Here is a 25466-nt window from a genome sequence, read left to right on the forward strand (position 1 = left end):
CAGAAGCCACCTCAACGAGAAGGCCGAGCACTGCGGCTGAGAGAAAAGCCTGCACAGCCGGGAGACCCAGTACAGCCAAAAGTACGTTACATTTTTGTTAAAAGTCTTCATTTTCAGAAGCACGATGTCCATGTGCGTGCTAAGTCCATTTCACTCATGTCCAACTCTTTGCGACCCCGCCTCGGGGAACTGCTATCACGACGTGGAGGAACCTGAAAGTGTTACAGAGGGTCCTGAGGAGGAAGTGCTGGGTGTTCCACTGGCTTTTTTGAGGTTTTCATTTTGTGTGAGGAAAGGGGAACTCGGGATTGCAATTTTCTGTCTATCGCTGACATTGAAGTGATGTTCCCTGAGGCCTCCCTGGTGGTCCAGTGAGTACCACTCTGCCCCTGCCCTGCCGAGGGCCTGGGTTCAGTCCCTGGTCAGGGAAACTAAGAGCCCTATAAGTTGTGTAGCTCGGCCAAGATAAAACAGAATGAAATGACGAGGCAAAACAGTGCACAAAAGCATTCTGACAAGAACTAACACTGAGAGTCTAAAGGAATGTTAAGCGGGTTTATGCACGTCTGTGCTGTCGCAGTTAGAAGCCAGCAGCAAGATCTCATTCCCACACAGACTTGCACCAGATATATTTTCTGAGCCTGTAACTACAGTTCCAGCAGAATCTTTCAGACCTTGATGCCAAGCGCAATGGAAACTTCCATATTTCAAAATCTATTTAATTGGGCAATTCAGGAGTTCCCACCCAAACTTCAATTGAAGATGATTAATCTGCAATGTATTCATAACAACAAGCTAAAAGGCAAATGTCCAGAGAAGAATCTCGGAGAATTCTTGTACATACCATCCCACAATCTGGCTTCCCTGGTGCCTCCACACGGTAAAGAACCTGCCTGCAGCTCAGGAGACCCAGGTTCAATCCCTGGGTCAGGAAGATCCCCCGGAGAAGGAATGGCTTCTCACTCCAGTGTCCTTGCCTGGAGAATCCCGTGGCCGGAGGAGCCTGATGGGCTGCAGTCCACGGGGTCGCACGGAGCTGGAGAGGACTGAGCAACTAACTCTTGCGCTTTCATCCCACAGTGAACATGCTCCATGAAAATCGTGCAGGGTGGGCAGCACCGTCTGGGTGCGAGACATCGTCAGGGGTGACACAGAGCCTAATTACACCCAGCTCGGCACTGGCGGGGCAACATTTCAACGTTAGGGGACACTGATACTGAAACCCAATGAAGTGAAATATTATCCCAGATGAATTCCATCATTCTCGTATACTCGGATGATGAAACAGTTAACACTCAACTACTATGATATTTTGAACTTCCTTTTAAAATATTGCAGAAAATTTTTCTCATCAGGTGAGAGAATGTTCCAGATTGATAAAAACGGGTGCAGATCCCCTGAGGTGTTACGATGCTCCCATTTTCCAGGAGTTTCTCCTGGAGCCAGGGAGGAAGAGCAAGAGGCTGGAGCAAGATTACATAACACTCCTCGATTTTCCTCTTTGTCCTGCAAAGCCTTAAATATTTCCTGTCTGGATCTTTAGAGGAAAATTTGGGGACGCCCGGTCTAAAGGGCTGCACAGCACTGACCGAGAAGGGATGGGAGAGGGAATCAGCGTGCCTCTAGGGGATTTCGCTGAAGGCACTCCAGAATGCTCTGAAATCAGGAGAAACAAGACAAGCTGCCTTTCAGCTCAAGTGACACAAAAGTGGACTTTTAAAAAAACTAATTTATTTACCTACGTGGCTGTCTCGAGTCTAAGCTGGCAGCACACGGGATCTGCAGTCTGGTGTGCGAACCCTTAGTTGCGGTCCACGGAATCTTAGTTCCCTGACCAGGGATCACTCCTGGGCCCCCTGCACTGGGAACAGAGAGTCTCAGCCACTGGACCGCCAGGGAAGTCCGAGAAAATGGATATTTTATAAAAGAGGCGGCAGAGCCATTAAAACTAGGTTAGAAAATGCCAGGCGGAGCCATGACCAGACTTTAAGACACTGGAATTAAGGTGGCCAGTGTTTTCTGGAGCGGTCGGTAGAACTTCCTAATACAGCAGCTAAGCCTCGTGCAGAGATGTCCCCCTGGGAAAGAAGAGATTAGCAGGTTGATATTTTAAATAGCGCGTCATGGGAAATTATAATCGGGATGTGGACATTATTTTATTAGTATTGAAGTAGCAAACTAATGGGGGGGGGGAGAAGATAACCAATAAGCTCCTCTTTTGTGTTAGGGAGAAAAATTTGGAAATAGACATGAAGCATGGGGGAGTAGTGACGGAGAACTGCAGGGTGAGAGGGCGAGGCGGGTCTCCAAGGACGAGTCTAACCCAGGCAGTGGTCAACCAGGGCTCGTGGAGACCACGCCTGAGAACCCCCGACCCGATCAGGTCAGCGCGGTGAGCGCGCTTGCTGCGTCTCCCCGTAACACAGGCGGGCCTCTTCTACCTTACTGTCTTTGCCAGCAAAGAATCTAGGGCAGGAAGAAAGGACAGACACTGTCCTCCCGGGTCCTCAGTAAGGCAGCAACCTGGGAAGACCGTCCGGCCTTAACCATCGCTTGCAGGGTTGGACCAGACAGGGGAGAATCAGAAGTCAGTGGGGCGGGGTGGGGGCTCCCCTGGTGACTCACTGGGTAAAGAATCTGCCTATCAGTGAAGGAGACGTGGGTTCGATCCCTGATCGGGTAAGATCCCACAAGCCACGGAGCAGCTGGGCTGCAGCGGCACGACCGCCGCGCCCTGCGCTCTGGAGGCCTTCCCTGCAGCAAGAGGCACCGCAACGAGGAGCCCGCTCGCCGCAAGTGCAGAAAAGCCGTGCAGCCATGAAGACCCCGCACAGAAAAGGGAAACAAACACATGACTAAAAAGATTCCTCGGTGGGGGGGACTTCACTGCCGGCCCAGTGGCTGAGACTCTGTCTTGCAAGGCAGGGGGTACGGGTCTAAGACCCTGCATGCCACGTGGCGAGGCCAAAAAAGAGAGCTGGCGTTGAATCCTCAGTACAGAGGCAGCCTCAGGGACAGGAACCCTGGCAAGTTGCTGGAAAAGCCTTGTCAATTGAGTCTAAGCTGTAACTATCTTAGAAGAGAGTAAGTACAATGCTATCTGGAAACCTCAGGAAGAGCAAGCTAAAGCAGAATCACAAATCTTTTTTACGTTATGGCCCCTTTTTAAAGCTTCTTGTCGTTTGTCCCTTCGTTTCCATTTCATTACCTCTTAGTGTCTAGGCTGTTTTTTGGGGGGAAAAGGTTTTTAAGCTTGTTTCAGCTGTGCTAAGGAAAAATAATTACTTACTTAATTATTTTTATTGTGAAAAAATCCAAACATATACAAAAGTAGAATAATATAATTAATAGCTCCCCCTGCCACACACACACACACACACACACACACACACACACAAACACTGTGTCTCCAGCTTGAACAATTATCAACAAGGCCATTCTTGGGACTTCCCTGGCAGTCCAGCAGTTAAGGCTCCACACTTCCATCCCTGGTCAGGGAATTCAAACCCCACATGCCCCAGGCTGCAGCTGCAAAAAAAAAAAAAAAAAAAAAAAAAGCCCATGCTTGTTTCACCATTATCCAGTCCAGACAGTATTCCCCACTGGAGTATTTTGAAGCAACAGGAGAGGTATTTTGCTTCATCTTTAAGAGGAATTTTTAAAGATGGGAGCATGGCACTTTCCCAGCAGAATAGTGATGGTATCTGAAATCCATCACTATTGGTAACTGGGGGACAGATCCACCCTGTTCCAAGACTGGCATTCCTTTTTGGTGCTAGAGTCTACCTTGGAGGGCCTCAGTTTTCCTATCAGCAAAGCAAGCAAAATGGACTAACTTATAGGCAATAATTGTGTAACACTGAAATGAGCCCTGGACTTCAAAAGACCTCCCTGAGTGCCTCTTGCAAAGCATACAACTTATGATAACTTCTCTGAGATATAATTGTGTATCTTTGAGATGCTCACTAAACATTTTTTTTGTATTTAATTTTGTATCTATATGTAAACTTATGGTGATAATCAGTTTATGATGTAAACAAGTCAAGCCATTAAGCTGTACACCTTAAACTTATACAGTGCTGTGTGTCAATTATCTCTCTATAAAACTGAAAGAAAAATAAATATTAGAAAATGAAAAAAATGTGACAAGGAATGATACAGTCAACTGGTAAGTCAGGTTAGGATTGGAACTCAAGACTTTCTCTTCAAATTCTGAGCTATTCAAATTGTGCCCGAAAGTAACACGACGCGAAAGTATTTGGAGGGAAGCTGAAAACCTGCTTTGCTGAGTCACAAAAGGCCCTAGGCTGTGCCGATTCCGCTTGAGTTTACCCCGGAAGGAACATCAGCCATCACCCTGCGACAGTGGTCCCCAGCATTCTGGGCGCCAGGGACCCTTCAGTGGAAGACAGTTTTTCCTTGGGGCGGGGGGAGATGGTTTCGGATGATTCAAGCGCATTCCTTTCACGGTGCACTTTCTTTCTGTTCTTGTTACATCGGCTCCACCTCCCGTCATCAGGCACTGGGTCGCAGAAGCTGGGGACGCCTGCCGTACCGACAAGGCAGGACAGGCTCAGCCCAGCAACGAGAGGCGGCTCACCAGGAGGCCAGACCCGGGCTCCGATGCCTTTCCGGACAGGCGCGCTCTCCTCCACCGGCTGGCGGGGGCGGGGGCGGGGGGTCCCCAACAGTCATTCATTCCGCCCAGGTGTGAGATCAGCGCAGGGCGGGACGAAGAAGCGCCAGGCCCAGAGCGGAACAAGGCGCCCCAAGCCCCGCTCCCACTAAGCGGGCGGTCCAGCGCGGACGGGGGTGCGGCCAGGGGCCGGGGCTTCTGCGGTGGGGGTCCTGGGGGGCCAAGGCGGCAGGGCTCCGAAAGGACGCGGGAGCTTCGCCAGCCACCCCCGAGCACCAGCGGCGGCCGGCCCCGCCGCCCCCTAACCTGGCCGGCCCGGCTGCGCACGGCCCGGGGCCGCGCCCGGGGGCCGGGCCTGGCCCGCGCGGCCCGCTTTGTTCCCGGAGCGGGCCCCAGAAGCGCCGCCTCCCCGCAGCGCCCCCCGGCGGGCCCGGGAGGGAGCGCGGCGCCGCGCACGGCCGGCGCACGCCCGCCCAGGCGATTGGCCGCGCGGCGTGACGTCACGGGGGCGGCGCCGGCGGCCGCCGGGAGCGGGCGCGCGCGCGTGCGCAGTCGCAGGGCGCCGGGGGGGGGGCGGGGGAGGTGGCCGGCCGCTGCGCCCGCGTCCGCCATTTTGTTGCTGTGGCTCTCGGGAGCGGGGCAGGGCTCGGCGGCCCCGGCGGCGCGGCGCTCCCGGGCGGTCTGGGGCTCGGCGCGGAGCGGCGGGGACGCGGGGCCGGCCGCGCGCCGGGCCAGGACTGAGCGGAGGCTCCGCGAGCCGCCCTCGCCGCGCTCGGCCGGGCCCGCGCCCGGAGCCGGCGGGGCCCCGCGCGGCGGCCCCGGAGCAGGCCGGCGGCCCGGAGGATGCTGCGGGCCCGCGGCCGCGAGGAAGGCGCGGGCGCGGGCCTGTAGGCGCGCGGTGAGCCGGAGGCCCGGCCGGCCCGCAGCCGCCGCGGGCGCGGCGTCCCCCAGCGCAGGCGCGAGCGGCCCGCCCGGCCCCCCGCGCGCGGCCCGCCATGTCCTCCGCCAGGTTCGACTCCTCGGACCGCTCGGCCTGGTACATGGGGCCCGTGTCTCGCCAGGAGGCGCAGACGCGGCTCCAGGGCCAGCGCCACGGCGTGTTCCTCGTCCGCGACTCGTCCACCTGCCCGGGGGACTACGTGCTGTCCGTGTCCGAGAACTCGCGGGTGTCCCACTACATCATCAACTCGCTGCCCAACCGCCGCTTCAAGATCGGGGACCAGGAGTTCGAGCACCTGCCGGCGCTGCTGGAGTTCTACAAGATCCACTACCTGGACACCACCACGCTCATCGAGCCGGCGCCCAGGTGCGCGGGGGCGCGGGGCGCCGGCCTGCGGCGCCGTGGGTGAGGGCGGTGCGTCTGGCCCGGCAGCTCGCGCTGCGGGCGCCCAGATAGAACAGGGACGCTTTCTGCCCTTCGTCACGTCCTCGGTGCGAATTACCTGCTGAAGCAGGGCGTTGCTGCCGGTCTTGCAGCCGGTTTGGGGCCACGGATTGAGACTCTGACGCTAGTCTTCGGCTCCCCGCCCCGCGGGCCCCTCCCTGCCCCCCACCCTCCCGAGTTTGCACCCCTTTCAGGGTCTCTGAGCTCCGGGGTTGGACCTCCCGGACTGCAGCCTTTGGAAACTCGAGAGATGGAAATGCCTTCGCAGGTAGAAACGAAATGCCTTTACCTGTGAAATATCAGGGCCATATATTGATAGCCTGGTGCCAGGGTTGAAATAAGCCAGGCGTCTATTTCATAACACGTTAACTGAAACTACTGTAAAAGAGGTCGGCTTGAACGAGGAATTTTTTTTTTTTTTTTAATAGATTTCCTCCAGGCTGGGCCTTGAATGGACTGGAAATCCATTTGGTTAAATTCCAAGGTGGAATGAGTCTAGACTGTTACTAAGAGGAAATTTCGAATGACACTCCACTGAAGAGTCTACCCTAGCTGAATTTCAGATGTACTTTTTGCATTGAGTTGAATGACTTGGTATCTATTTTAAAATGACCCAGATTGACGCTGAGCATTGGGCATCCCTTTTTCATTTGCTTATTGGCCTTAATATTTTGCTCGAGGCTGCTTTTGTGCAAATTATGCAAAACTTGAGCTAAAGAGATGGCCTAGGGCTTTAAAAATAAAAGGTATTGATCTTTTCAAGCGTCTGCTTAGAAAGGACAGGGTGCTAATACAGATTTTTTTCAGGGTGAGATGTTTCTGACTTGTTAGATCTGCTGACAAGATAGTAGTCTCAGCTCTGAACATGAGAAGCTGTCATATTAAAAGAGTACGCACTGGATGCTTCTGTGGACTAGAGGTAGAGAGGAAATAAAGCCCTCGTGGTATAATGACCAGGAGGTTAACTGCCAAACTAAATGGACTTTAAAAGCTGGGAGACAGGGATTATAAATCAGACACTGCATAACAAAGGCCTAGACGCCGCAAGTCTGACCGGCGAAGCCTCCAGGTCCCCGAAGAGCCTGGGAGCTAGAGGCAGCGTTCAGCACAGTGTGATTCCAGCGTGAGAGGCTGGGGGCTCTCAGCACCCGCAGTGGTGAGGCTTCAGATGCGTTCGCATAACTGGCTCTTTTGGCTTGTGAAGGTGACTGAGCGCTCTCTCAGGCACTGACTGGGCCTCGCCGCACGCCTCAGTGCAGCCATGAGGGAGCGACTCGAGCCCCTTCTGGGTGGAGAGAAAGGGGCGCGGCCCTGGCTTCCCAATGCCCGCCGACGCCACCCCCAGCTTCCCCTTCGTGCTGCTTCCCAGATGCCTGTCCTCACCTTCTCCCGCTGCCTCCAGGGAGCCCGCGCTGCACGCCCACTCACGCCTGAGGACCTTTGCTCGGGCCCCACCCGCCCCTCACTGGGGCCGTGCCTCCCTGCCCTTGGGGCCTTTCCCTGACACTGCCCCCGCCTCGAGTTGAGCTTTGCTGTTTCCCCGCCCTGCTGCCCCGGGCGTCCTGCTGCCGTCGAGTTTTCCTTCCCCTGGTGTCTCCGAGGGCTGCCGCTGCCCCAGTTGAATGAGGTCCTGGCAGGATTTACTTGGTCACACTGAACCTGGATCGCCTCTCCCGGAGCCAGAAATCCGCGGATCTGTGTGATGCGTTTATTACTCACCTAGTGTAGAAGACAAGGCCGGGCCAGCTTTGGCCAAAGGCAGAAATCAGGGCCGTGTGCCTTCACGCCCCAGGCAGGATGGATAAAGTGGTTAGGCTCTGTTAAGCCTCAGAACTGAGCTCCTGAAGCCAGAGCTTCTGCGCTTTGGCTAATAGTTCTTTTTTGGGGTTCATTTTGCTCGGTAAAAAGTGATGACTTACTGGCTTCCTCAGAATTTAAGGACTGATCTCCTTTTTTTTGTTGGGGGAGTAGCTTTTTCTTTTTTGGCCGTGCGGCGTGTAGGAGCCAAAGGCCCTGGCCAGGGACCAAAACTGAGCCCTTGGCAGTGGCAGCTGGGGTCTCAACCTCTGCACCACAGGGACGCCCCCTCAACTTCACAGTCTACGTTCTTGTCCAGACATTACAGGAGAGTTAGTCCCAGGGATGCGTACTGGGAGAGAGGGGTGACATGCTTTCTCCATCATGGGCCTTAGATGTCAGTAAGGAGACAGGCTGGAAAGTAGAGATTTAAGTAAAAGACAGCATTGGTCGGTGTTGTGAAGAAAGTCCTTGTAGGCCGGGGGTCTAGCAGGTGGGGCTGACCTGAGGCAGGAGGGTCAGAGCAGGGCTGAAGCTGAGAGGGCGCCCAGGGGGGGGAGCCGCCCGCGCCAGGGCCGTGGCTCTGCAGAGGCAGCTTGAATCGGCTGCTCAGAGGAAGGAAGTGGGGTGCCAGGGGGGAGTTTGCAGTCAGGAAGTGACCTGGGCCATTACTGCAATCCAGGTCACGGTGATGACGATTGGTGAGCTGTCCGTCCGTCTGTGTGTCCATCTGTAGTAGAAACGTTCCGTAGGCTGACTGGCAGGGCTGATGGACGGCTTTGGTTTGAAGACGGTTGCTGATGGGAGGGGAACGGAGAGGAGGAAGGAAGAGGCAGATGACTTGGTGTGTTTGTAGCTGTCTGTCCTCTGGGCTATCTTGTTAATTTTGCCCTTTGAGTTGCACTATTCAGTCCTGTCTTGGGTCTTACATTCAAGCGCAAAAGATGTGTCAGAGGCTTTTGATTTTTCAATGACAGATTTTAAAGGATTCTTTTTCCGCACATGGGTGCAACTTGTAGGTTAAAACTTGTTTGATAAACAGACACTTCTCACTTCCATCTTACTTGAGTGTAAACACTTCTAAGATTCTGTTAAGTTCTGCTCAGTGTTAGGTAAGTGCTACTGGGTTTTTCTTTTTGTTTTAATAGAGGCTGTTTCCAGGTTAACAACAGGGTCCAGTTTCTGAGTGGGTTCAGTTTAGAGACAGTACATTCTCCGGGGTCTAGAAAATTGGAAGTGTGCTTTGCGTAGGTGGCTTCTCTTACAAAGTTTCCGATTCTAGCTCATGTAGCTATGTGATGACTGGGAAGAGAATCGTGAGGAGCAAAGGTGGAAAAAACAGAGGCGAGCTGGCTCAGAGGCACCTCCCCACCCCCACCCCCCTGTTTTTTTGCTCAATAGGTATTGCTCAGAGCACACTCTGGTAGTACAGATCTGACGTTGCTCAGCACTCCCTGTCAGGCTCTTCTGGAGCTTCCTGGATGCTGACTTTAAAGACCGCGTCCTCTGATCCAGGCAGCAGCTGTGCGAGGGCCAGAAAGGATGCCCAACCTCACCTGAGCGCCTGCCCAGAGGGGACGCTCCCGGCCGCCCGGCAGAGGCCACGCCTTCTCCCACGGCCGCAACCTGGGTGTTTAAGGGGGCATTTGGGCTCGTAATTAGGAGTAGCAGGTAGGAGAGGAGCGGTAGCTGATTTCAGTTGACAGAGAATTCGGCACTGTGGGTAACCTTTGAGTTTCTTCTTACCGGCAGCTTAAACCCCTAAGTTCAGTTTACATGAGGACAGAACTGTTGTGGCGCTGGATGGAGCCTCAGCCAGGCGGGAGTTCTGTCCCCGTGGCGCCTGAGTGCTGACAGCCGTCCGACCTGCGACCTTTCTCTCGTTTGAGACTTGGATTCAGAGGACGTTTTATGTAAGAATGATTCTCTTGATCTGAACTGTTGGACTGGATTATTTTTGAGGTTCACTCGGGCAACAGCGTCTTCCTTCTGATAAGTCAGAGGAGGCAGTGCTCTGTTAGTGGGAGTCCAGGTAGGGGTGCTGGCCGCGCTGAGGCGAAGGGGCCCGGCAGCAAGCCAGGTGGCGCACGGGGTTTCCTTGTCTGTGGAACAGACTGGCCGGGGCCTGGGGGAGAGGCTTCCCTGTGTCTGTGGCGGTTTAGCTTCAGCAGGAATCTCAGTGTGTTGAGGCCTCCTCCGTCCCAGAGCGCGAGACTGGGCTCCAGCCTCGTCATGGAAGTAGACCGTGACCTTGCCAACGAGCTCAGCTCCCTGAGAGTGCCGCGGATGGCCGGCTGGGGGTCAGGCAGGGCCTGGAGGAAAAGATGCTCTGTGGAGTGGCTCTTGAAGGGTGAGGGCTGCCGTGAGAGTCGGAAGGGCTGCTGTGGTTGCTGCGAATGAGGCGCCGCCGCAGGCTTGAAGGGAGCATGCTCAGCTGTGACAGGCCTCCTGCGTTTGGTACCTGCGTCCAGCGGTGGGAGCTTTCCAGAGTCTTTAAGAAGAGGGTTGTCGCGGTCAGCCTGCTCCGAGGTGGGTCGGGGTTGGGGCGAGTCTGGAGTGCGGCATGGATTAAGGGCTGTCACAGGAGAAGGGAGCGTGAGAAGCTGGGCTGAGGTCTCCTGCCTGGGGAGTCCGGGAGGAAGCCGCTGGGGCGCCCTGCTCTGGGCAGTTTCCTGGAGGTGAGGCGAGAGGTGTGGCCTTAGGCTGATGGGAGGGCGCCTCAGGTGAGGGATGTGAGGCAGGGCTGGGGCAGGGACACAGGTCTGCAGCAGGGGGCCGGGCAGGGCTCCGGCTAAATAGACAGATTTGGGTCTGAGCCCAGGTGGAAGCGGCAGAGCCCGCAGAAGAGCTGGGGGCGCAGAGTGAGGGTGCAGGGGCGGGATGTGGGGGTCCAGCCCGGAGCGCTCTGACTGCACGGCCGTGTCGCCAGTCTCCCTGGGATGGGTGCTTGTACATTGTTCTGTTTTCCACCTTTTTGCTGTGGAATCTTTCATACGGCCGCAGGGATCTCAGTCTCCGTGTCCGTCACCCCAGGGCCTTTGAAAATCTGTCCTGCCAGTTGATGGTTTCGCTTTGTTTTTTGAATTTGAAGCTACTCAGTCGTGTCCGACTCTTTGCGACCCCGTGGACTGTAGCCTACCAGGTTTCTCCATCCATGGGATTCTCCAGGCAAGAATACTGAAGTGGGTTGCTATTTCCTTCTCCAGGGGATCTTCCCCACCCAGGGATCGAACCCGGGTTTCCCAAATTGGAGGCAGATGCTTTAACCTCTGAGCCACCAGGGATGTTGTTAAAGCTGGAGATGCCTGAGTGGGTTATTTTGCCTGCAGCTTTTGCCTGGAGGCGGCGGCCGGCCTGCAGTCGCTTGAGGCGCGTGCTCCGGCCTTCGCAGGGAGCTGCGGTCTGCGCCTGGGCCCCTGTGTGTGCTGGGCACCGCGTACGGTCCTGGTCACGGGACAGATTGCGAAAGGACGGGGCGCAGGGGCTGGTTCCGCTGCTGTTTCCTGGTTCTCAGGGTCTGTGGCGTTCCCGGTGTCTGAGCCCGCTGTGAGTGGCGATACCTCCTCGGGGAAGGGCCTGCTGGTCAGCTTTGTGGGCCCTGAAGCCGTCCCGGCCCGCCCGCTCGGACCAGCCATGGGCCTGCAGGCTGTGGTTTGCGGAGCCCTCTGCCACACTGGTGGATTTTGTATAGTGTATTGGCGCTAAGGGCCTCCGTGCGCTTGCTTAAGGGTTCTGTGAAAAGCTCTGGCAAGACCACAGGTAGCTGGTGGACTCACGGGGCACTGGCCCTTTGCAGCAGTGCGGGGAGGGCCTGGCGGGCTGGCCCAGGACCAGCCAGCCAGCAGCTGTGGGGAGCCCGCAGGGGGCGCCTCTGGACCCTAGGTCTGCAGCCTCTTCCTGGTGGAGAACCAGCACCTTTGTAAGCCCGTCTTCCACAAGGTCTTCTCGCGCTCAGTCGGGTCTGACTCTGCGCAACCCCGTGGACTGCAGCCCGCCAGGTGTCTCTGCCCATGGCGTTCTGCAGGCAGGAGTGCTGGAGTGGGCTGCCATCTCCTTCTCCGGGGGCCTTCCCGACCCAGGGACCCAGTGCACGTCTGGTGCGTCTCCTGCGGCGCTGACGGGCTCTTCACCGCCGGCCGCCCGGGGGCGAGTGTTTGTGCAGCACCGCTTGCCTGTCCCCTGACCCTTAGCGAAGCTTGACCCCGTCCGCCCCGGCCGTGGCATGGATGGCGTGTGCGCTCCTTTCCCCTCCAGTCTGCCAGGGTGACGTTTGCAGTCTTGGGAGCAGGAGCTTGTCTGTCCCCTGAGCTCTTAGTAGAGCCAGCGGGTCCCTGGGTAGATGGATGTCGTTAGTGCTGACCTCGCTGAAGCTGCTCTGGCGTCCTCGGGCCCTGTGCTGTGGGACGCCCTGCTTCTCACTTTGAACTGTGTAGACAGTAAAACCCTCAGCGCGTCTGCCCTGGAGCTGAGCACTCTTGGTGAAGTCGCTGAGGTTTGGTGAAAACTTTCACAGAACCTCTGGCCCTTGAGATAGGAGCAGGGGTGTGCGTTGGGGGGCTCAGGGCCGGTCAGGGGCTGCCGTGGGCTTGGCACAGCGCTCATTCGGGCGCTGCGGCCGGCAGGAGTGAGGGCTCTGGGGCCACGTGCCAGGCGCACCCACCCGAGGGCCCCGTGAGGAGGCCTCAGCCCGCACCGCAGCGTGGGTGTCAGCGCCTCCTCACCGAGGCTGCTCCTGCCGCTCTCTCGGAGGTGTTGGCACTAAGCAGTTTCCCCCTCAGTTGTCAGGTTCTCAAGGAATGAGGCCTTGGAGGTGTTTGATCAGGCTGCTCACCGTTTACATGAGAGAGACCTGCGTTTTGCCAGATGACTGCGCTCTGGAGGGTGGTGTGGCAGAGTGTCCTGAGGCCCGTGAGAGTGTTGGTGTATTTAACGCGGGGACACAATCCAGGGAGATGACACGCCGGGGTGTGCGGTGGTGTCACAGACGGTGACAGACAGGACCGCCCGGACGCGGGGGGCTCGCTCGCAGCAGGCACCCGAGGGCAGGCGCGGTGGAGGGGCCACGCTGCAGGAAAGCCGCCCCAGCAGACGCGGGCGGAGACAGTGGGCCGTGGGCGGGGCGACCGGCCTCCTTAGGGCAGCGGCCAGGGACTTGTCCTCTTTCGTTTTCCTTTTTTTTTTTTTTAAGGAAACGTTTCTGTAAATTAGAATGGTTCAGTGTAGGAGGCCATGTCGTGGTGATGTCCTGCGAAACAGCTTTTCAGGTCATTGACTTGGGGAGAAAGGGAAAGGCCGCCCCCTCCGGGGACACACAGCCAGTCGGTGGGTCAGCAGCGTGTCCCGCCCTAGCTCTCGCCCCCGCTCAGAGACAGCTGTGCAGGCTGCGCCCCCGAGAGGTGGGGGCGCTGGGGGAAGTTTCTCAAGTAGCTTGGGCTTCAGAAAAGCTAAGGGGGGGCGCAGTTGCTCACGGCGAAATAGTTTTTCCCCAAACATCATGTATTTGCCACTTTCCAGACACTCTTTAGGTGGAAGGAGACCTCCGAGTTTCTCCCGAGGAAGGGGCGCTCCAGGAGGGGGCAGCAGGAGGGGGCTGCTTTTCTGACCCACCCCAGGGGCTTCCTGCCTGCGGCGCTGGCTGCCAGGAGCTCTGAGCCGGCCAGGGCCGCGGTGCTCAGCGCAGGGCACACGCCTCTGAGCCTGTCTGTGAAAACGTGGGGCTCGGATGGTGATTGCCATACGAGACGCAGTAGGCTGGTGGTTTTTCTTTGTTTTCCTTTTTTTGTAACGCAAGCGCAGACTCCCTTTTCCCGTTTTTGTATTTTGAGGGGCCCGAAGGGCCCTGTCGTCTTCTCCCTGGGTGCCTGGGGAAGCGTGCAGGACGCCAGCCCTAGGTGAGGACCAAGAGGAGTGTGTGGTGATCGTGACGGGCCTCAGGAAGGCGCAGCTGCACTTAGTGGGGGTTTTTAAAAGGCCAGGCGTCTGCGCGTGTGAACGAGAGAGTCCTGTGAGACACGGCGGAGGCGCCCTGGTCAGGATGGTCAGGAGCCGCTGCTGCTAGACTCCAGAGGGTCAGTCAGGCACGGGGCCTTCTCAGTGAGACGCGGGGAGGGCAGGGAGTCGTCAGCCACTCACAAGCTCGGCAGACGCGGGTGCGGGGTGAGTGTCCTCTCAGCGGTTCTCTCTCCCCCTGCAGGTACCCCAGCCCGCCGGTGGGCTCCGTGTCCGCACCCAGCCTGCCCACCGCGGAGGAGAGCCCGGAGTACGTGCGGACTCTGTACGACTTCCCTGGGAACGACGCCGAGGACCTGCCCTTCAAGAAGGGCGAGATCCTGGTGATCGTCGAGAAGCCGGAGGAGCAGTGGTGGAGCGCCCGGAACAAGGACGGCCGGGTGGGCATGATCCCCGTGCCCTACGTGGAGAAGCTCGTGCGGGCCTCGGCCCAGGGCAAGCCCGGGAACAGGAATTCCAACAGCTACGGGGTCCCCGAGCCCGCCCACGCCTACGCACAGCCGCAGACCACAGCGCCCCCGCAGGCCGCCGGCGCCCCCGGGGCCGCGGTCAGCCCCCTGCCGTCCACACAGAACGGACCTGTCTTTGCAAAAGCAATTCAGAAACGCGTGCCCTGTGCTTACGACAAGACCGCCCTGGCCTTAGAGGTAAAGTCTGCCCGGCTGGGTCTTTGGGGCTTTGACACTTGGGTTTTCTGGGGTTTGGCCGTGGCCCTGGGGGACATTAGCTCCCCCACTGGGGATGGAACCCAGGCCCTTCAGCAACGACAGCGCGGAGTCCGGACCGCCAGGAAGTTTCCTCAGTTTTGTCTGTAATCTTGTCTCTGTAAGGCCAGGACTGCTCATTTAAGGTTAACTGACGGGGATGAGAGCTGGATGCCCGTGAAGACCCGCATGAGGGTCCCAGGCGGCTCCGCGTCCCCCACGGTAGCTGCTTGGCTGGGTTCTGCTTCCAGAGCCTCAGGTGTGCTCTCAGACCAGTTGGTTTTCTTTGCAGTAAGGAAGTGAAATCGCTCAGTCGTGTCTGACTCTGTGACCCCGTGGACTGTAGCCTGTCAGGCTCCTCTGTCCATGGAATTTTCCAGGCAAGAGTACCAGAGTGGGTTGCCATTTCCTTCTCCAGGCAGTTAGGGAAGACAGTGGTTAAGAAAGACCCCCGCCCTAGAGATGAAACCAGCACACAGGTGGATACACAGCTCCGCATTTCTAGCGTTGTGAGCAGCTGGGAAATGGGGATAAGCGTGGACTCCTCTTCAGCTGGGCAAGGGAAGGACGTTCCAGTGTCTCAGGCTTCGGTTCCTTGAGATTTTGTAAACGATAACAGAGTGAAAGAGAACTGTAATGTTTTAATCACCAAGTCATGTTCCTCTGATTGTGAATTGCTTCATAAGAGGACAAAGGCTCTTGCAAGGCATAATGTATGACTGTGGCTTGTCAAAATACGAAGAGCTGTGTGTTGGGGGGCTAACCTGCAGGAGGAAGGAGTTTGGTGAGACGTCGGTGCGCCCAGGGAACCCCGTGTGAGCACGGACCCCGTGGCGGGCCTGCGGGCGCCTGTCCTAGAATTGAGGTTCGGAGCTGCGGCTCCTCGCGCCTTCGTTTGCTGGTAGCTCGTGAACCCCTGCAGTGTGAGAGTCGTCATGTGGTCACGTGCACGTGTGGAGGCCCTGAGACGCAGCTCCTGCGGAGCCGTGCGCTCACCCTGAGGCCACCGTGGGGCAGGTGGCCTGCTGCTTCCTCGCAGCCTGCCCGCAGGTTTGGTGGGAGCCCTGGTTTTCCTGCTTTTTCTCACTGGTTATCCTGAGGTGTCTTGGACCAAGAGTTACCCAGTGAACTTCACCTGGAGGCTTGGTTTGGAGCCCGAGGTGACTTCTCTGTCTCATGCTGGCCCGAAGGGAAGAGCCCCGCAGCGGGGGAGCCCCGGGCCCTCTGACGCTTCCCAGGAAGGGCCGGACAGGAGGCAGGGAGGCCCCCACCGCCCGGGCCGGGCCGACAGGCTGCTGGGCTCTGGGAGCTTCCCCCAGCCCCCCAGGGGAGCCGGGAGCTAGGTTCAGGGTTGTGTGGCGCAGCAGGCCGTCGGCGCACACAGGGGTGAGAGGGAGCCCGGGCTCCCAGTCAGAATGCCAGGCCACTAAAGGAAGTCAGGAGCTGGGTTCTCACCTGAGCCAGGGCTTAAAGCCACACTCCCTTGAGGGCGTCTGCCTGTTGGCCTCTGACTGGAAGGCGTGCAGTGTAGAAACCCCATCCCCCCCGTTCGTGGGGTAGGGGGTCCCCCCCGTTCGTGGGGTAGGGGTTGCAGAGGGGGCCACTCACAGCTGGAGGAGTGGGCGCGTAGACGGGTCCTGGCGAGACCAGGGTGGGGAGAGGGAAGCTCGTTGTGAGACCACCTGTGTTCACAGCCGTGTCGCCGCTCCTCCAGCCTGGGGCCCCAGAGACAGGCCTGCACGCCCCAGGCTCCTGGTGACGCCACCCGCCCGGTCGGCCGCCTTCGCGGATCCACCCAGAGGGCGTCGTGGACCAGGAAGGGGCCCTTTGCCAGATCCCACTGCCCTGTGTGTTTACGCGGGGCCCTGGGCCGGGCCATGAAGAAGCGTTCTGGGAGCTACCGTATCTTCTAAAGCTGGTGCCTGTCTTGGACCCTCCTGAGGCACACAGTTAGGCTACCAGGAGAGACGTTAGAATTAAAATACGGAAGGCGAGACACGTAGGACAGGAAGTGCCGGGTGGACGCCACGCTGCTCCCTTCGAGCTGCTGTGGCGGGGCTGCGGGTGAGCTTCACTGCCCGAATTATTCACGCTTTTTCTGTGAACCTTGACCTTGAAAGAACATTCCTGCCCGTAAAGCACTGTCTTAAGCGAAGGCTTTCATCAGACCCTTGGTTCTATTGCCCCTTGGGATTCAGTCTGAAGCGGGACCTCCCATGCCTGGTGGAGCAGGGCTGGAAGGGCTCGGGGAAACAGGGTGGGCCTTTCCGAAGGATTCTTGGTGGAAGAGAGTGTTTGGAACAAGGGCCCCGGGGCCGCTGCAAGCTCACCGGCAGACCGAGTTGTGTCCTCTGACCCAGCGGCTGCCCCGGGTGTGGTCTCGGGCACGCCTCTTACAGCTCCAAGCAGAATGGTGCACGGTGGTTCCTTCCTCAGCCAGTCATGCGTCCAAGCTCTGAGGGCTGCCTTACAGTGTAGGGTCCTGCCACCAAGGAGCTTGCGCCTGTCGGAAGTTTGGAGGCAGGAGCCAGCTGTGGGTGAGTGAGCTGATGATACGGAGTCGGCCCGGGAGACAGAGGGAGCAGCTGGGAAGGTGGGGGTGTGGTCCGGGAGGGCTTCCTGCAGGAGGTGACCCTTGAACTTTTTTGAAGCGTGACTAGAAGCTGACTGGGTGAAGTGGGACGAGGCATTCCTGGCAGAGCAGGAGCTCGCGGGAACAGGAGGACACGCCTGCGTGCCTGCAGCTTGGGGGGAGTGCTGGGTGTTGGGCCAAAGACAGACGCCTGGACGCGGCTGCCGCTGTGTCACAGGGCCAGGCTGATGAGGTGGAGACCTTGGGAAGCCTGCCGACAGGCAGCTTACCTTCTTACTGATTGATTTTAAGTAACTGGGGACAGACGCTCGAGTCTCCCTCTAAAGATACCAGTCTCACACACTCGTATTCCAGCTTTCCTGACCTGAAACGAAAGGGAAGAAATCTATTAGCCCCTCAGAGCTGTGCTTGGCTCGGGTGCACTCAGCGTGTCCGGGTCTGAACGGGCCTCAGGGAGTGGTGGCGGGAGGGGTAGGGACTGCGGTCCGCAGGGGCCCCCGGACAGAGCGGGGCCACGGCGCTGATGGGCCCCCAGGAGGGCTTGGCGCGTGCCCGTCTGCCTGGGGCTGCGGTCCCCACAGCGGCCCTCGGCCTCACCGTGGACTCCTCTGGACCTCCGTCCGACAGCAGGGGCTCACCAGGTGCTCGGGGGGCACAGGGGCCGGTCCTCGAGGAGCCCGGGACAGTCTCGTGGTACCGGCTCTGCCCGTGTGGACGGTCCGGAGGCCCCCACCTGGAGAACAGCTCACTCTGTTCCTGCCTCGCCAGGGGTTCGGACCTCAGTGTGTCCCCGCCAGCTGTCCCTCTTGAGGGCTGTGGTCTTGAGTCCTGGTGACGTCGTGCGGCTTCATGTTAACTGCAGGTTTCACAGACGTGTGACCCACGGCCTCCTCTGCGCCCCTCCTGGTCAGAGCCCGTCTCTAGGAAAGGACAGGGAGCTCCGTCTGGTGCAGCTTGGCCCTGGCTGAGCGCATGCAGCCTTCCAGACCCATCTCCCCTAAATCCTCATAAACCACCTGTCTGCTAATTGTGTCCAGAACTTTGTCCAGGTGTGGTCTCAAGCTCACTGTGAATGTTTTATAGAATTTGCCATCATCCCTGTTGGAGCAAAAACCAAGAGAGTTGACGCTTGGTCAGGACGCCGGGGTCCTGCGATGTAATTCTCTGGGCAGGTGGCCTGCGCGGGCCTGTGCTGCCTGCCAGCGGGCTCCGTCAGCCCGTGGCCGCCCGTCCTTGTCGGCAGGAGGACGCCCTTCGTCGGGCGCCCTCCGTGAGCTCACCTGCGTGCCCGGGAAGCCTGCTCTCACTCCCCTTGGGTCCTCTCAGTTGCCGTGTTGGCATCTCTTGGGTTGTCTGCCCCCATTTGAAAACCCCTCACCGCTGGACTGCGTCTGGTCTCAGAACCTTCTGAGTTGGCCTTTCTGTGTCCAAGGCCCGGGTGCCGTTCTGTGGGCCCAGGGACGCGGGTCTGCGGCCGGAGGCCTGTCAGGCATCTCAGCACACCCCCCGCCGCCGCGGCCCAGCGGGGTGCCCCCGGGTGCCACCTGCACCCTCTCACTGACGTTGATTCATGGTCCTTCCCAGCATCCGGCTTTAGGGACCCGCCTCTGAGGCAGCAGTCTCTCCTGGCATAGCGTTTTCTCACTGGGCTGTGAACTGCGGAAGAGTGTTCCTCTCTTCACATGTGAGCGGGGTGAGAGGCCGTGAAGTCGGGGCCCTGCTGCAGGCCACACAGACCGCTCACCGTGCGGGCCGCAGTCTCCGTCTGTGGCCACAGCTGTTGTGCAGGGGCTTCAGGGGCACACGAGGTCATGCTTGCAGCCGCCCTGCTTCACGCACTTTGAGCTGGAGCTTGACGGTCTCGTGGTGGGTACAGGGCAGAGCCAGGACTCAGCCCACGGTGTCTCTCTCAGCAGCTTTACTGAGGTGAAACCCACGCATCTTAGTTGACCCGCGCCACGTGCACAGCCCATTGGGCTTCGGCATGCTCCATCGCTCACCGAGTTGCAGAGATCCCCTGGAGAAGGGAATGGCAGCCCACTCCCGTGTTCTTGCCTGGAAAATCCCACCGACAGAGGAGTCTGGTGGGCTACCGTCCGTGGGGGTCGCAAGAGTCGGGCACGACTGAACACACACACTGTGCGTGACAGATTGCCGGTGTTAAGGGTGTAGTTCGGCGACATTGACCGTGCAGCCTCCACCACTGTCTGTCCCGAACCCTTTTCATCGTCCCGGACAGAAGCTCTGTAACCGTCGGGCAGGAATGCCCCACCCGTGTCCTTTGCCCTGGCAGCCTCCGGCCCACCTTCTGCTCTGTGGGTCTGCCAGTTCCTCATGAAAGTGGGGCATCTGTCTTTGCGTCTGCCTCATTTCACAGAGGTTCGTGTTGCAGCGAGTATGTTCATTCTCTCTGTGGCCCAGCACGATGCTCTGTGCAGAATGCACGCGGTGTGTGCCCGTTCACGAGACCACGGTCGTGAGCGTCGGTCCTGCCTTCCTCTTGCTGAGGATGGCATGATGAACATTTCTGTGCGGCGTTTTTTCTGTGAATACCTGTTTCCAGTTCTCCAGTGAAAGTCGTTCAGTCCTGTCCAACTCTTTGCGACCCCATGGACTGTAGCCCTCCAGGCCCCCTCTGTCCGTGGGATTCTCCAGGCAAGAAGACTGCGTTGGGTTGCTGTTCCCTCTTCCAGGGAATCTTCCTGACCCAGGGATGGAACCTGGGTCTCCAGCACTGCAGACGGGTTCTTTACCGCCTGAGCCTGCGGGGAAGGCCTGGCCGTTCTCCAGGGAATCTGCCCAGCAGGCATTGCTGGGTTGCTGAGGCCAGCCAGGCTGTTTCCCGCAGCGGCCTCCAGCCCCACAGCAGTTGGCCGGGGTTGCCGCCCAGCCTCAGCAGCATCTGTTGCTCTCCTCCTCTTGAGAGTCACCACAGCCGCCCGGAGGGCGGGGAAGTGGCAGCTCGTGGCAGCGACTTCCCGACTCCCAGTCATCGGAAGGCTCTTTCCCGGGGCCTCTGGGCGATTTTCCTGTCTTCTCTGGGAAGACTCATTTTTAAATCGGTCTGTTTGCCTTCTGTTGTCGGGCTGTAGGAGCTCTTCATACATCGGGAGGGTCTGCAGTTAGCGCGCCTGTGCAGCGCGCTCCTCGTCTGAGACGCCCTGCGTCTGTTTGAACACGGTTGCTGCGCTGTGAGCCTTGGATGTGCAGTAGCGCAGATGGCTGTTTCAGAGGCGCCCTCCCACCCGTGGGTCCGCCTTTCTCAGAGCCCAGCACCTGCCCCCCTGGGGCCCTGGGCTCAGGCGCCGTGGCGGAGGGGCTCCTCACTCCACCTGGCAGCCCTGGGCCCTTGGTCACTTGAGGCCAGCAGCCAGCTGGCTCACCCAGTAGCTTTAGCAGGAGGTGCCTTTTCCCAAATGAAATCATACAAGGTGGTTTCGTAAAAAGCTGGGAACCACCGGAATGAAGAAGGCAGTCGGTGGGGGGGGGTGCCGATCACAGGGGCCAGAGAACATTGGAAACGCCATGAGCTGATGCGGCCTCGCGCTCGCCCCAGCACCAGCTCGTTTCGGAGTGTCCTCGGGGCGAGTGGTGAGCGATATGTCTCGCCCTTGGCCCTGCTCTTCGGGGGCCTGCCGTCAGACACGGGGCAGATGGATCCGGTGAGCAGCCAGCCAAGCAGGAGCGCCCACGCCTGCCTCAGGAGGCTTCATACACGAGGCTGAGGCCCCGCCTGACCCCCGCACCTCCTCGCAGCCTGTGGGCCTGTGGCCGACGGGGGTGCCCACCAGAGAGCTGCTGCCCCCTGACGGCAGAGCTGCTGCCCCCTGACGGCAGAGCTGCCCCATGGCTCCTGGCCGCTGGCAGAGGGGTTCCTGCTGGTGGCCGTGCCTTTCCCTGGTGCAGGCTGCCAGAGGGCTTTGCGCTTCCTGTGTGGGCTGAGCTGTTCTGAGAGCCGGGTGGTGGGTGTCCCCTGGCAGCGGCAGCCAGAGCGGGCAGGGGCCGCGTCAGAGCCCATTCTGGGGGCTGCACACGCTCGCAGTCCCCGCCGTAGTGCCCGGGAGACAGCAAGTCCTGAGAACAGTCATCCCTTCAGTGGCGCCGTCTGTGGGTGTGGCTTTCGGAGGAAGCACTGACTCTGTCCCCCTTCTCCCCGGCAGGTGGGTGACATCGTGAAGGTCACGAGGATGAACATCAATGGCCAGTGGGAGGGCGAGGTGAACGGGCGCAAAGGGCTCTTCCCCTTCACGCACGTCAAGATCATCGACCCCCAGAACCCGGACGAGAGCGAGTGACCGCCGCCGCCCCGCACCTGCTGCTCGTCCTGCCCCTCTGTCTCCTCCCGCTGGGGCAGCCCCCCTGGGCAGGCCCTGCGCTGCCCGCCTCGGCTTTGCAGCGGCGGCCCCGCCCGGGCGTGCTCAGGGCTGCCCGCAGTGTATCATAGTTGTGTTGGTGCAGAGTAGCTGATCGTAGAGTCGTTGGGTCATAAACTGGAAACACCGGTGGAGGCACACGGGGGCGAGAAGGTGCCCCCGGCCTGGACGCGCGGCGGCGGGGCTGTGCCCAGGGGCGAGCGGAGCGCGGACTCTTCGGGAGAGGGACACTGCCCTACACTCTCCACATCTGGCTTTTGGTTTTTCTTTCTTTTCCGCCTCTGTTTGGTTTGGTTTTGGAAGGCTTTGTTAATTAGACCTGTTTGTTCTGAAGAGGTGTTTAAGTAGCAGGTTGGGTTCTGTGATATCAGGGATGAGCCGCTGGCCCCGCGTTTCCCCGCTGTGCGCACAACCTTCCGGACGACATCATCAAAGGCATCAGAGCCGGGGGCTCACCCTGTCTGCCGGCAGAGGAGTGGCCTTTCCGTGAAGGCACCCCTGGAAACTATGGCCCGGGTTTTCTCAGCAGTTGGATTCACTCCGGAGCCTGTCGCCCACTCACCGAGCCCGGCTCTGCCTGGCCTCACGCTCGCCCGGCTGCCTGAGGGCGCGGGTGCTGATGCTGGCTGCCCCCAGCATGACCGTGTCGGGCCATGGGCCCAGGAGGTGAGCCAGCGCCCACCCTGTGGTCGGTGTCCCCGTCGGATACTCGAGGTCTGTTCACATGATCCATTCACACAATCCCACAGCGCACGGCCGGCCGGGTAGACCCCCGCCCAGGCCCTGTGGCCCGCGGGCCCCGGTGAAGACAGGCCTCTGCTAGAACCAGCCCCGCCTGGGGTCGCAGCCTGAACAGTCCTGTCCCCCGAGTCTGCTGGGGCCGGGGCGCGACCCCGGGGTCGGGTCACGAGGGTGGGGGCAGTCTCTCCGGGGTCAGAACCAGCCGGGCCCTGCTCTCGGGCTCGCGCTCAGCTCTGCGGTCGGGGCTGGCCAGCGCCTCCAGTCTCCCTGTGTCTGTGGCTTCCTGAGAGGCTGTGCTGGGCGCATCTTCATCCTGGGTGCCGTGACTGCTCCGCCCCAGGCTGCCCATCGCCGCCGCCTCACCCGTGGCCGGTGGGGTGGCCGTGCCAGGACCCCTGCCCTCTTCCTGGGGCTGACAGGCGCTGCGTCCTCACCCGGTGCCCGTCTCCGCGGCTGCCCTGGGATTTGGAGCCCGAGCGGACTGAGCTGCACGCTCTGGACGTGGGCCAAGGCAGGGCCTCTGTGACTCCGACCCTGTTAGCGGCTTTTAATCGGGGAAACACTAAGCACACGGGGGACGGCCGCCCGCCACGCCCTGGGCCGCGCCTTGGGGCCCTGAGAAGACTGCACAGGAGGAGACCAGAGTCCTCAGAGGCGCCGCCCCCGGAGCCTGCCCTGCGTGTGTCCCTCCGGACTGTGGGTGTCTCAGCAGCTCACCTGGACGTGGCCCTGGGCTCACCCTGGGGCGGGCTCTCCCATGACCCCTGACTGCACCTGGAGACACAGCCCAGGAGGGGCCCCCGCGGCCAGGCCGTGTGCTCAGAGGGCGTGAACATCTCACTTGGAAAAGGGATGCTGCCGAGCCAGGGGGTTATAATTTAATCCTTTAATGTCGTGTTCATTAATCTCTTAAAACGAGTCCTGAGTGCTCTCACATGGAGCTCGAGACACCCCAGGTTCCCCCACGGCCTCCGGGGCTGGGTGCGCCCGCGGCGGAGGGTCCCCGAGCCAGGCCAGGGCTCTGCAGGAGGAGCAGCGGCCTTGCCTCTCGACGGCTGTCACTGTGTGTTTTACAGTAACAGCCACACAACACAGACTCTTTGACCTGTAACTTAAAGATCGTAAACTTCAGGCAATAATACTTTCTGTGTAAGCTTTTAAAATTATTTTTGGGGATCATAGCTTGTTTTATTTTGTGCTATAAAATTAACAGTATTAAATGACTTATATTCTTAGAATACATGGAGTGTCTTTTCTTAACAGGTCAGCGCCTTTTTATTTCTGTATCCGTTTGCGTTGCTGGCCAGCCTCAGACCCTTGTTCCCATGGCCTGTCTGTACCTTGTCTCAATAAACGTGCACCGCCCCCGGTGGCCCTGCTCTGTGTCGGTGTCTGCTCACCCCCGCCCCCAGCTGCGGAGCAGTGGCCACCTGCTGCTTGCGCTTGGCGCCCGGCCCTGCGGCCCTGGGCCCCGTGGTGGTTCTGGGTCCGGCACCCCCAGGGAGCCTGGGCTGAGAGCGTCAGAGCAGGCCTGATGTTCAAGCTGGCCTCGGAGCGTCCCAGGGCAGGGCAGGGACCCGGCTGCCTTTCTCGACTCCCGCGCCTCCCTGTCTGGCCTCCAGCTGGGGTTGCGGGGTCCCGCAGCCCGTGCCATCCCTGCCCCTGCTTGTGTGTCAGGAGGGCCCGGTGTCACCAGAAAGGGGTCTCCAGAAGCGGGGGTGCCCGGACGTCTCCCGCTCTGCCTCTGGGACCCCTGCTCTGGGCACGGCTCTGGTCCCAGCAGGCAGCAGGTCTCAGAGACGCCTGTGAAGAGTCCTTGAAGCGCGTGAGAGGGCACGCGGCGCAGGGCTGGGTTTCCCCGTGGCAGAAGCCCTCGGCAAGTGGGGCTGCCTCCCCGCAGGCTGGGCAGGCACCAGGGCCTGGGTCCTGCCACCCCACAGCGGCTCCAAATCCTGGCCCCGCTTGAGGCTCCCTGGCAGGAGGGTGAGGCCCGTGTCCAAATGGGGGCTGCAGAAGTTGGGCATCCTCACCCATGCCTGTTGTCCAGGGGACACCCTCAGACCAGTGCCCCAGGCTCCCCGTCTCGGAGCCCAAGGCAGCCTGTGCCCCTGCCTCCCGGCACGGAAACAGTGGAGAACCCACTGTGGAAGCTCAGGTCCGAGGGGGTTGGGCGCCCAGGGCTGCCCAGGGCCCGAGGCCGGTGCGTGGAGGGATGGTGTGCCCGGGAGGAGCTGTTGGAGCTGGGCTTTGGCACTGAAGTCAGCAGGGGCCCCCGCCCCGGGGACTGCACACGCCATCTCCCTGTTGCCTGCCTACTGCGGATCTCCCAGGGTTGCGCGACGTACAGGCAGACTTCCCATGTTTTCCCTGCAGAGAGACGGCGTGGGCCGCTGACTCTTCTGTCAGGTCGTGCGCCAGAGCGCGCCTCTGTTCTTTCGCCGTGTCGTGGCCCACGAGGTGGGCCTGCTTGCACTGGGGCATCCGCCGTCTCGGGTGGGCATGCAGGGCCTGTCCAATCCCCAGCTCTCAGACGCACTGAAGTGCGTTCCTCTGAGCGGCGTGTAAGGATTGCCTCAATTTACACTTTATCCAGCAATCTATGTGAATACATTTTACAAATCTTTTGTAGACACCTGACATCGCTGAACAATAAATGCTCTATACATTCAGAAAACTAAGATAATGGCATCTGGTCCCATCACTTCATGGCAAATAGATGGGGAAACGGTGACAGACTACTTTGGGGGCCTCCAAACTCAACTGCAGATGGTGACTACAGCCATGAAATTAAAAGATGGTTGCTCCTTGGAAGAAAAGTTCTGACCAACCTAGACAGCATGGTAAAAAGCAGAGACGTTACTTTGCCAACAAAGGTCCGTCTAGTCAAAGCTGTGGTTTTTCCAGTAGTCATGTATGGATGTGAGAGTTGGACTATAAAGAAAGCTGAGCACCAAAGAATTGCTGCTTTTGAACTGTGGTGGTGGAGAAGACTCTTGAGAGTTTTCTTGGACTGCAAGGAGATCCAACCAGTCCATCCTAAAGGAAATCAGTCCTGAATATTCATTGGAAGGACTGATGCTGAAGCTGAGACTCCAGTACTTGGCCACCTGATGGGAAGAGCTGACTCCTTGGGAAAGACCCTGATGCTAGGAAAGATTGAAGGCAGGAGGAGAAGGGGACGACAGAGGATGAGATGGCTGGATGGCATCACTGACTCGATGGACATGAG

At 59.3% G+C, this 25466-nt stretch overlaps 2 protein-coding genes across 2 annotated transcripts in view; one reads left to right on the forward strand and one right to left on the reverse strand.

The window, feature by feature from the left end:
- The window catches only part of LIMK2 (LIM domain kinase 2), an 85989-nt gene that overhangs the window by 29107 nt on the left and 31416 nt on the right, over nucleotides 1-25466 (reverse strand). The gene's annotated exons all lie outside the window — the stretch shown is intronic.
- CRKL (CRK like proto-oncogene, adaptor protein) lies at nucleotides 5292-23609 on the forward strand. The gene is made up of 3 exons (XM_018060951.1): nucleotides 5292-5942; nucleotides 14011-14473; nucleotides 21284-23609. The coding sequence occupies exons 1-3, from the start codon at nucleotides 5632-5634 to the stop codon at nucleotides 21416-21418; spliced, it is 909 nt and encodes a 302-aa protein (XP_017916440.1). The 5' UTR covers nucleotides 5292-5631; the 3' UTR covers nucleotides 21419-23609.

This window comes from Capra hircus, chromosome 17 (genome assembly GCF_001704415.2).
Source record: "Capra hircus breed San Clemente chromosome 17, ASM170441v1, whole genome shotgun sequence".
NCBI lineage: Eukaryota > Metazoa > Chordata > Mammalia > Artiodactyla > Bovidae > Capra > Capra hircus.

What these genes read in the sequence shown, in the direction of transcription:
- CRKL (XM_018060951.1), top strand. Translation starts at nt 5,632, where the DNA reads ATGTCCTCCGCCAGGTTCGACTCCTCGGACCGCTCGGCCTGGTACATG. An exon ending in CTCATCGAGCCGGCGCCCAG is followed by an intron (nt 5,943 to 14,010) that starts GTGCGCGGGGGC and finishes CTCCCCCTGCAG; the next exon opens with GTACCCCAGCCCGCCGGTGG. An exon ending in AGACCGCCCTGGCCTTAGAG is followed by an intron (nt 14,474 to 21,283) that starts GTAAAGTCTGCC and finishes TCTCCCCGGCAG; the next exon opens with GTGGGTGACATCGTGAAGGT.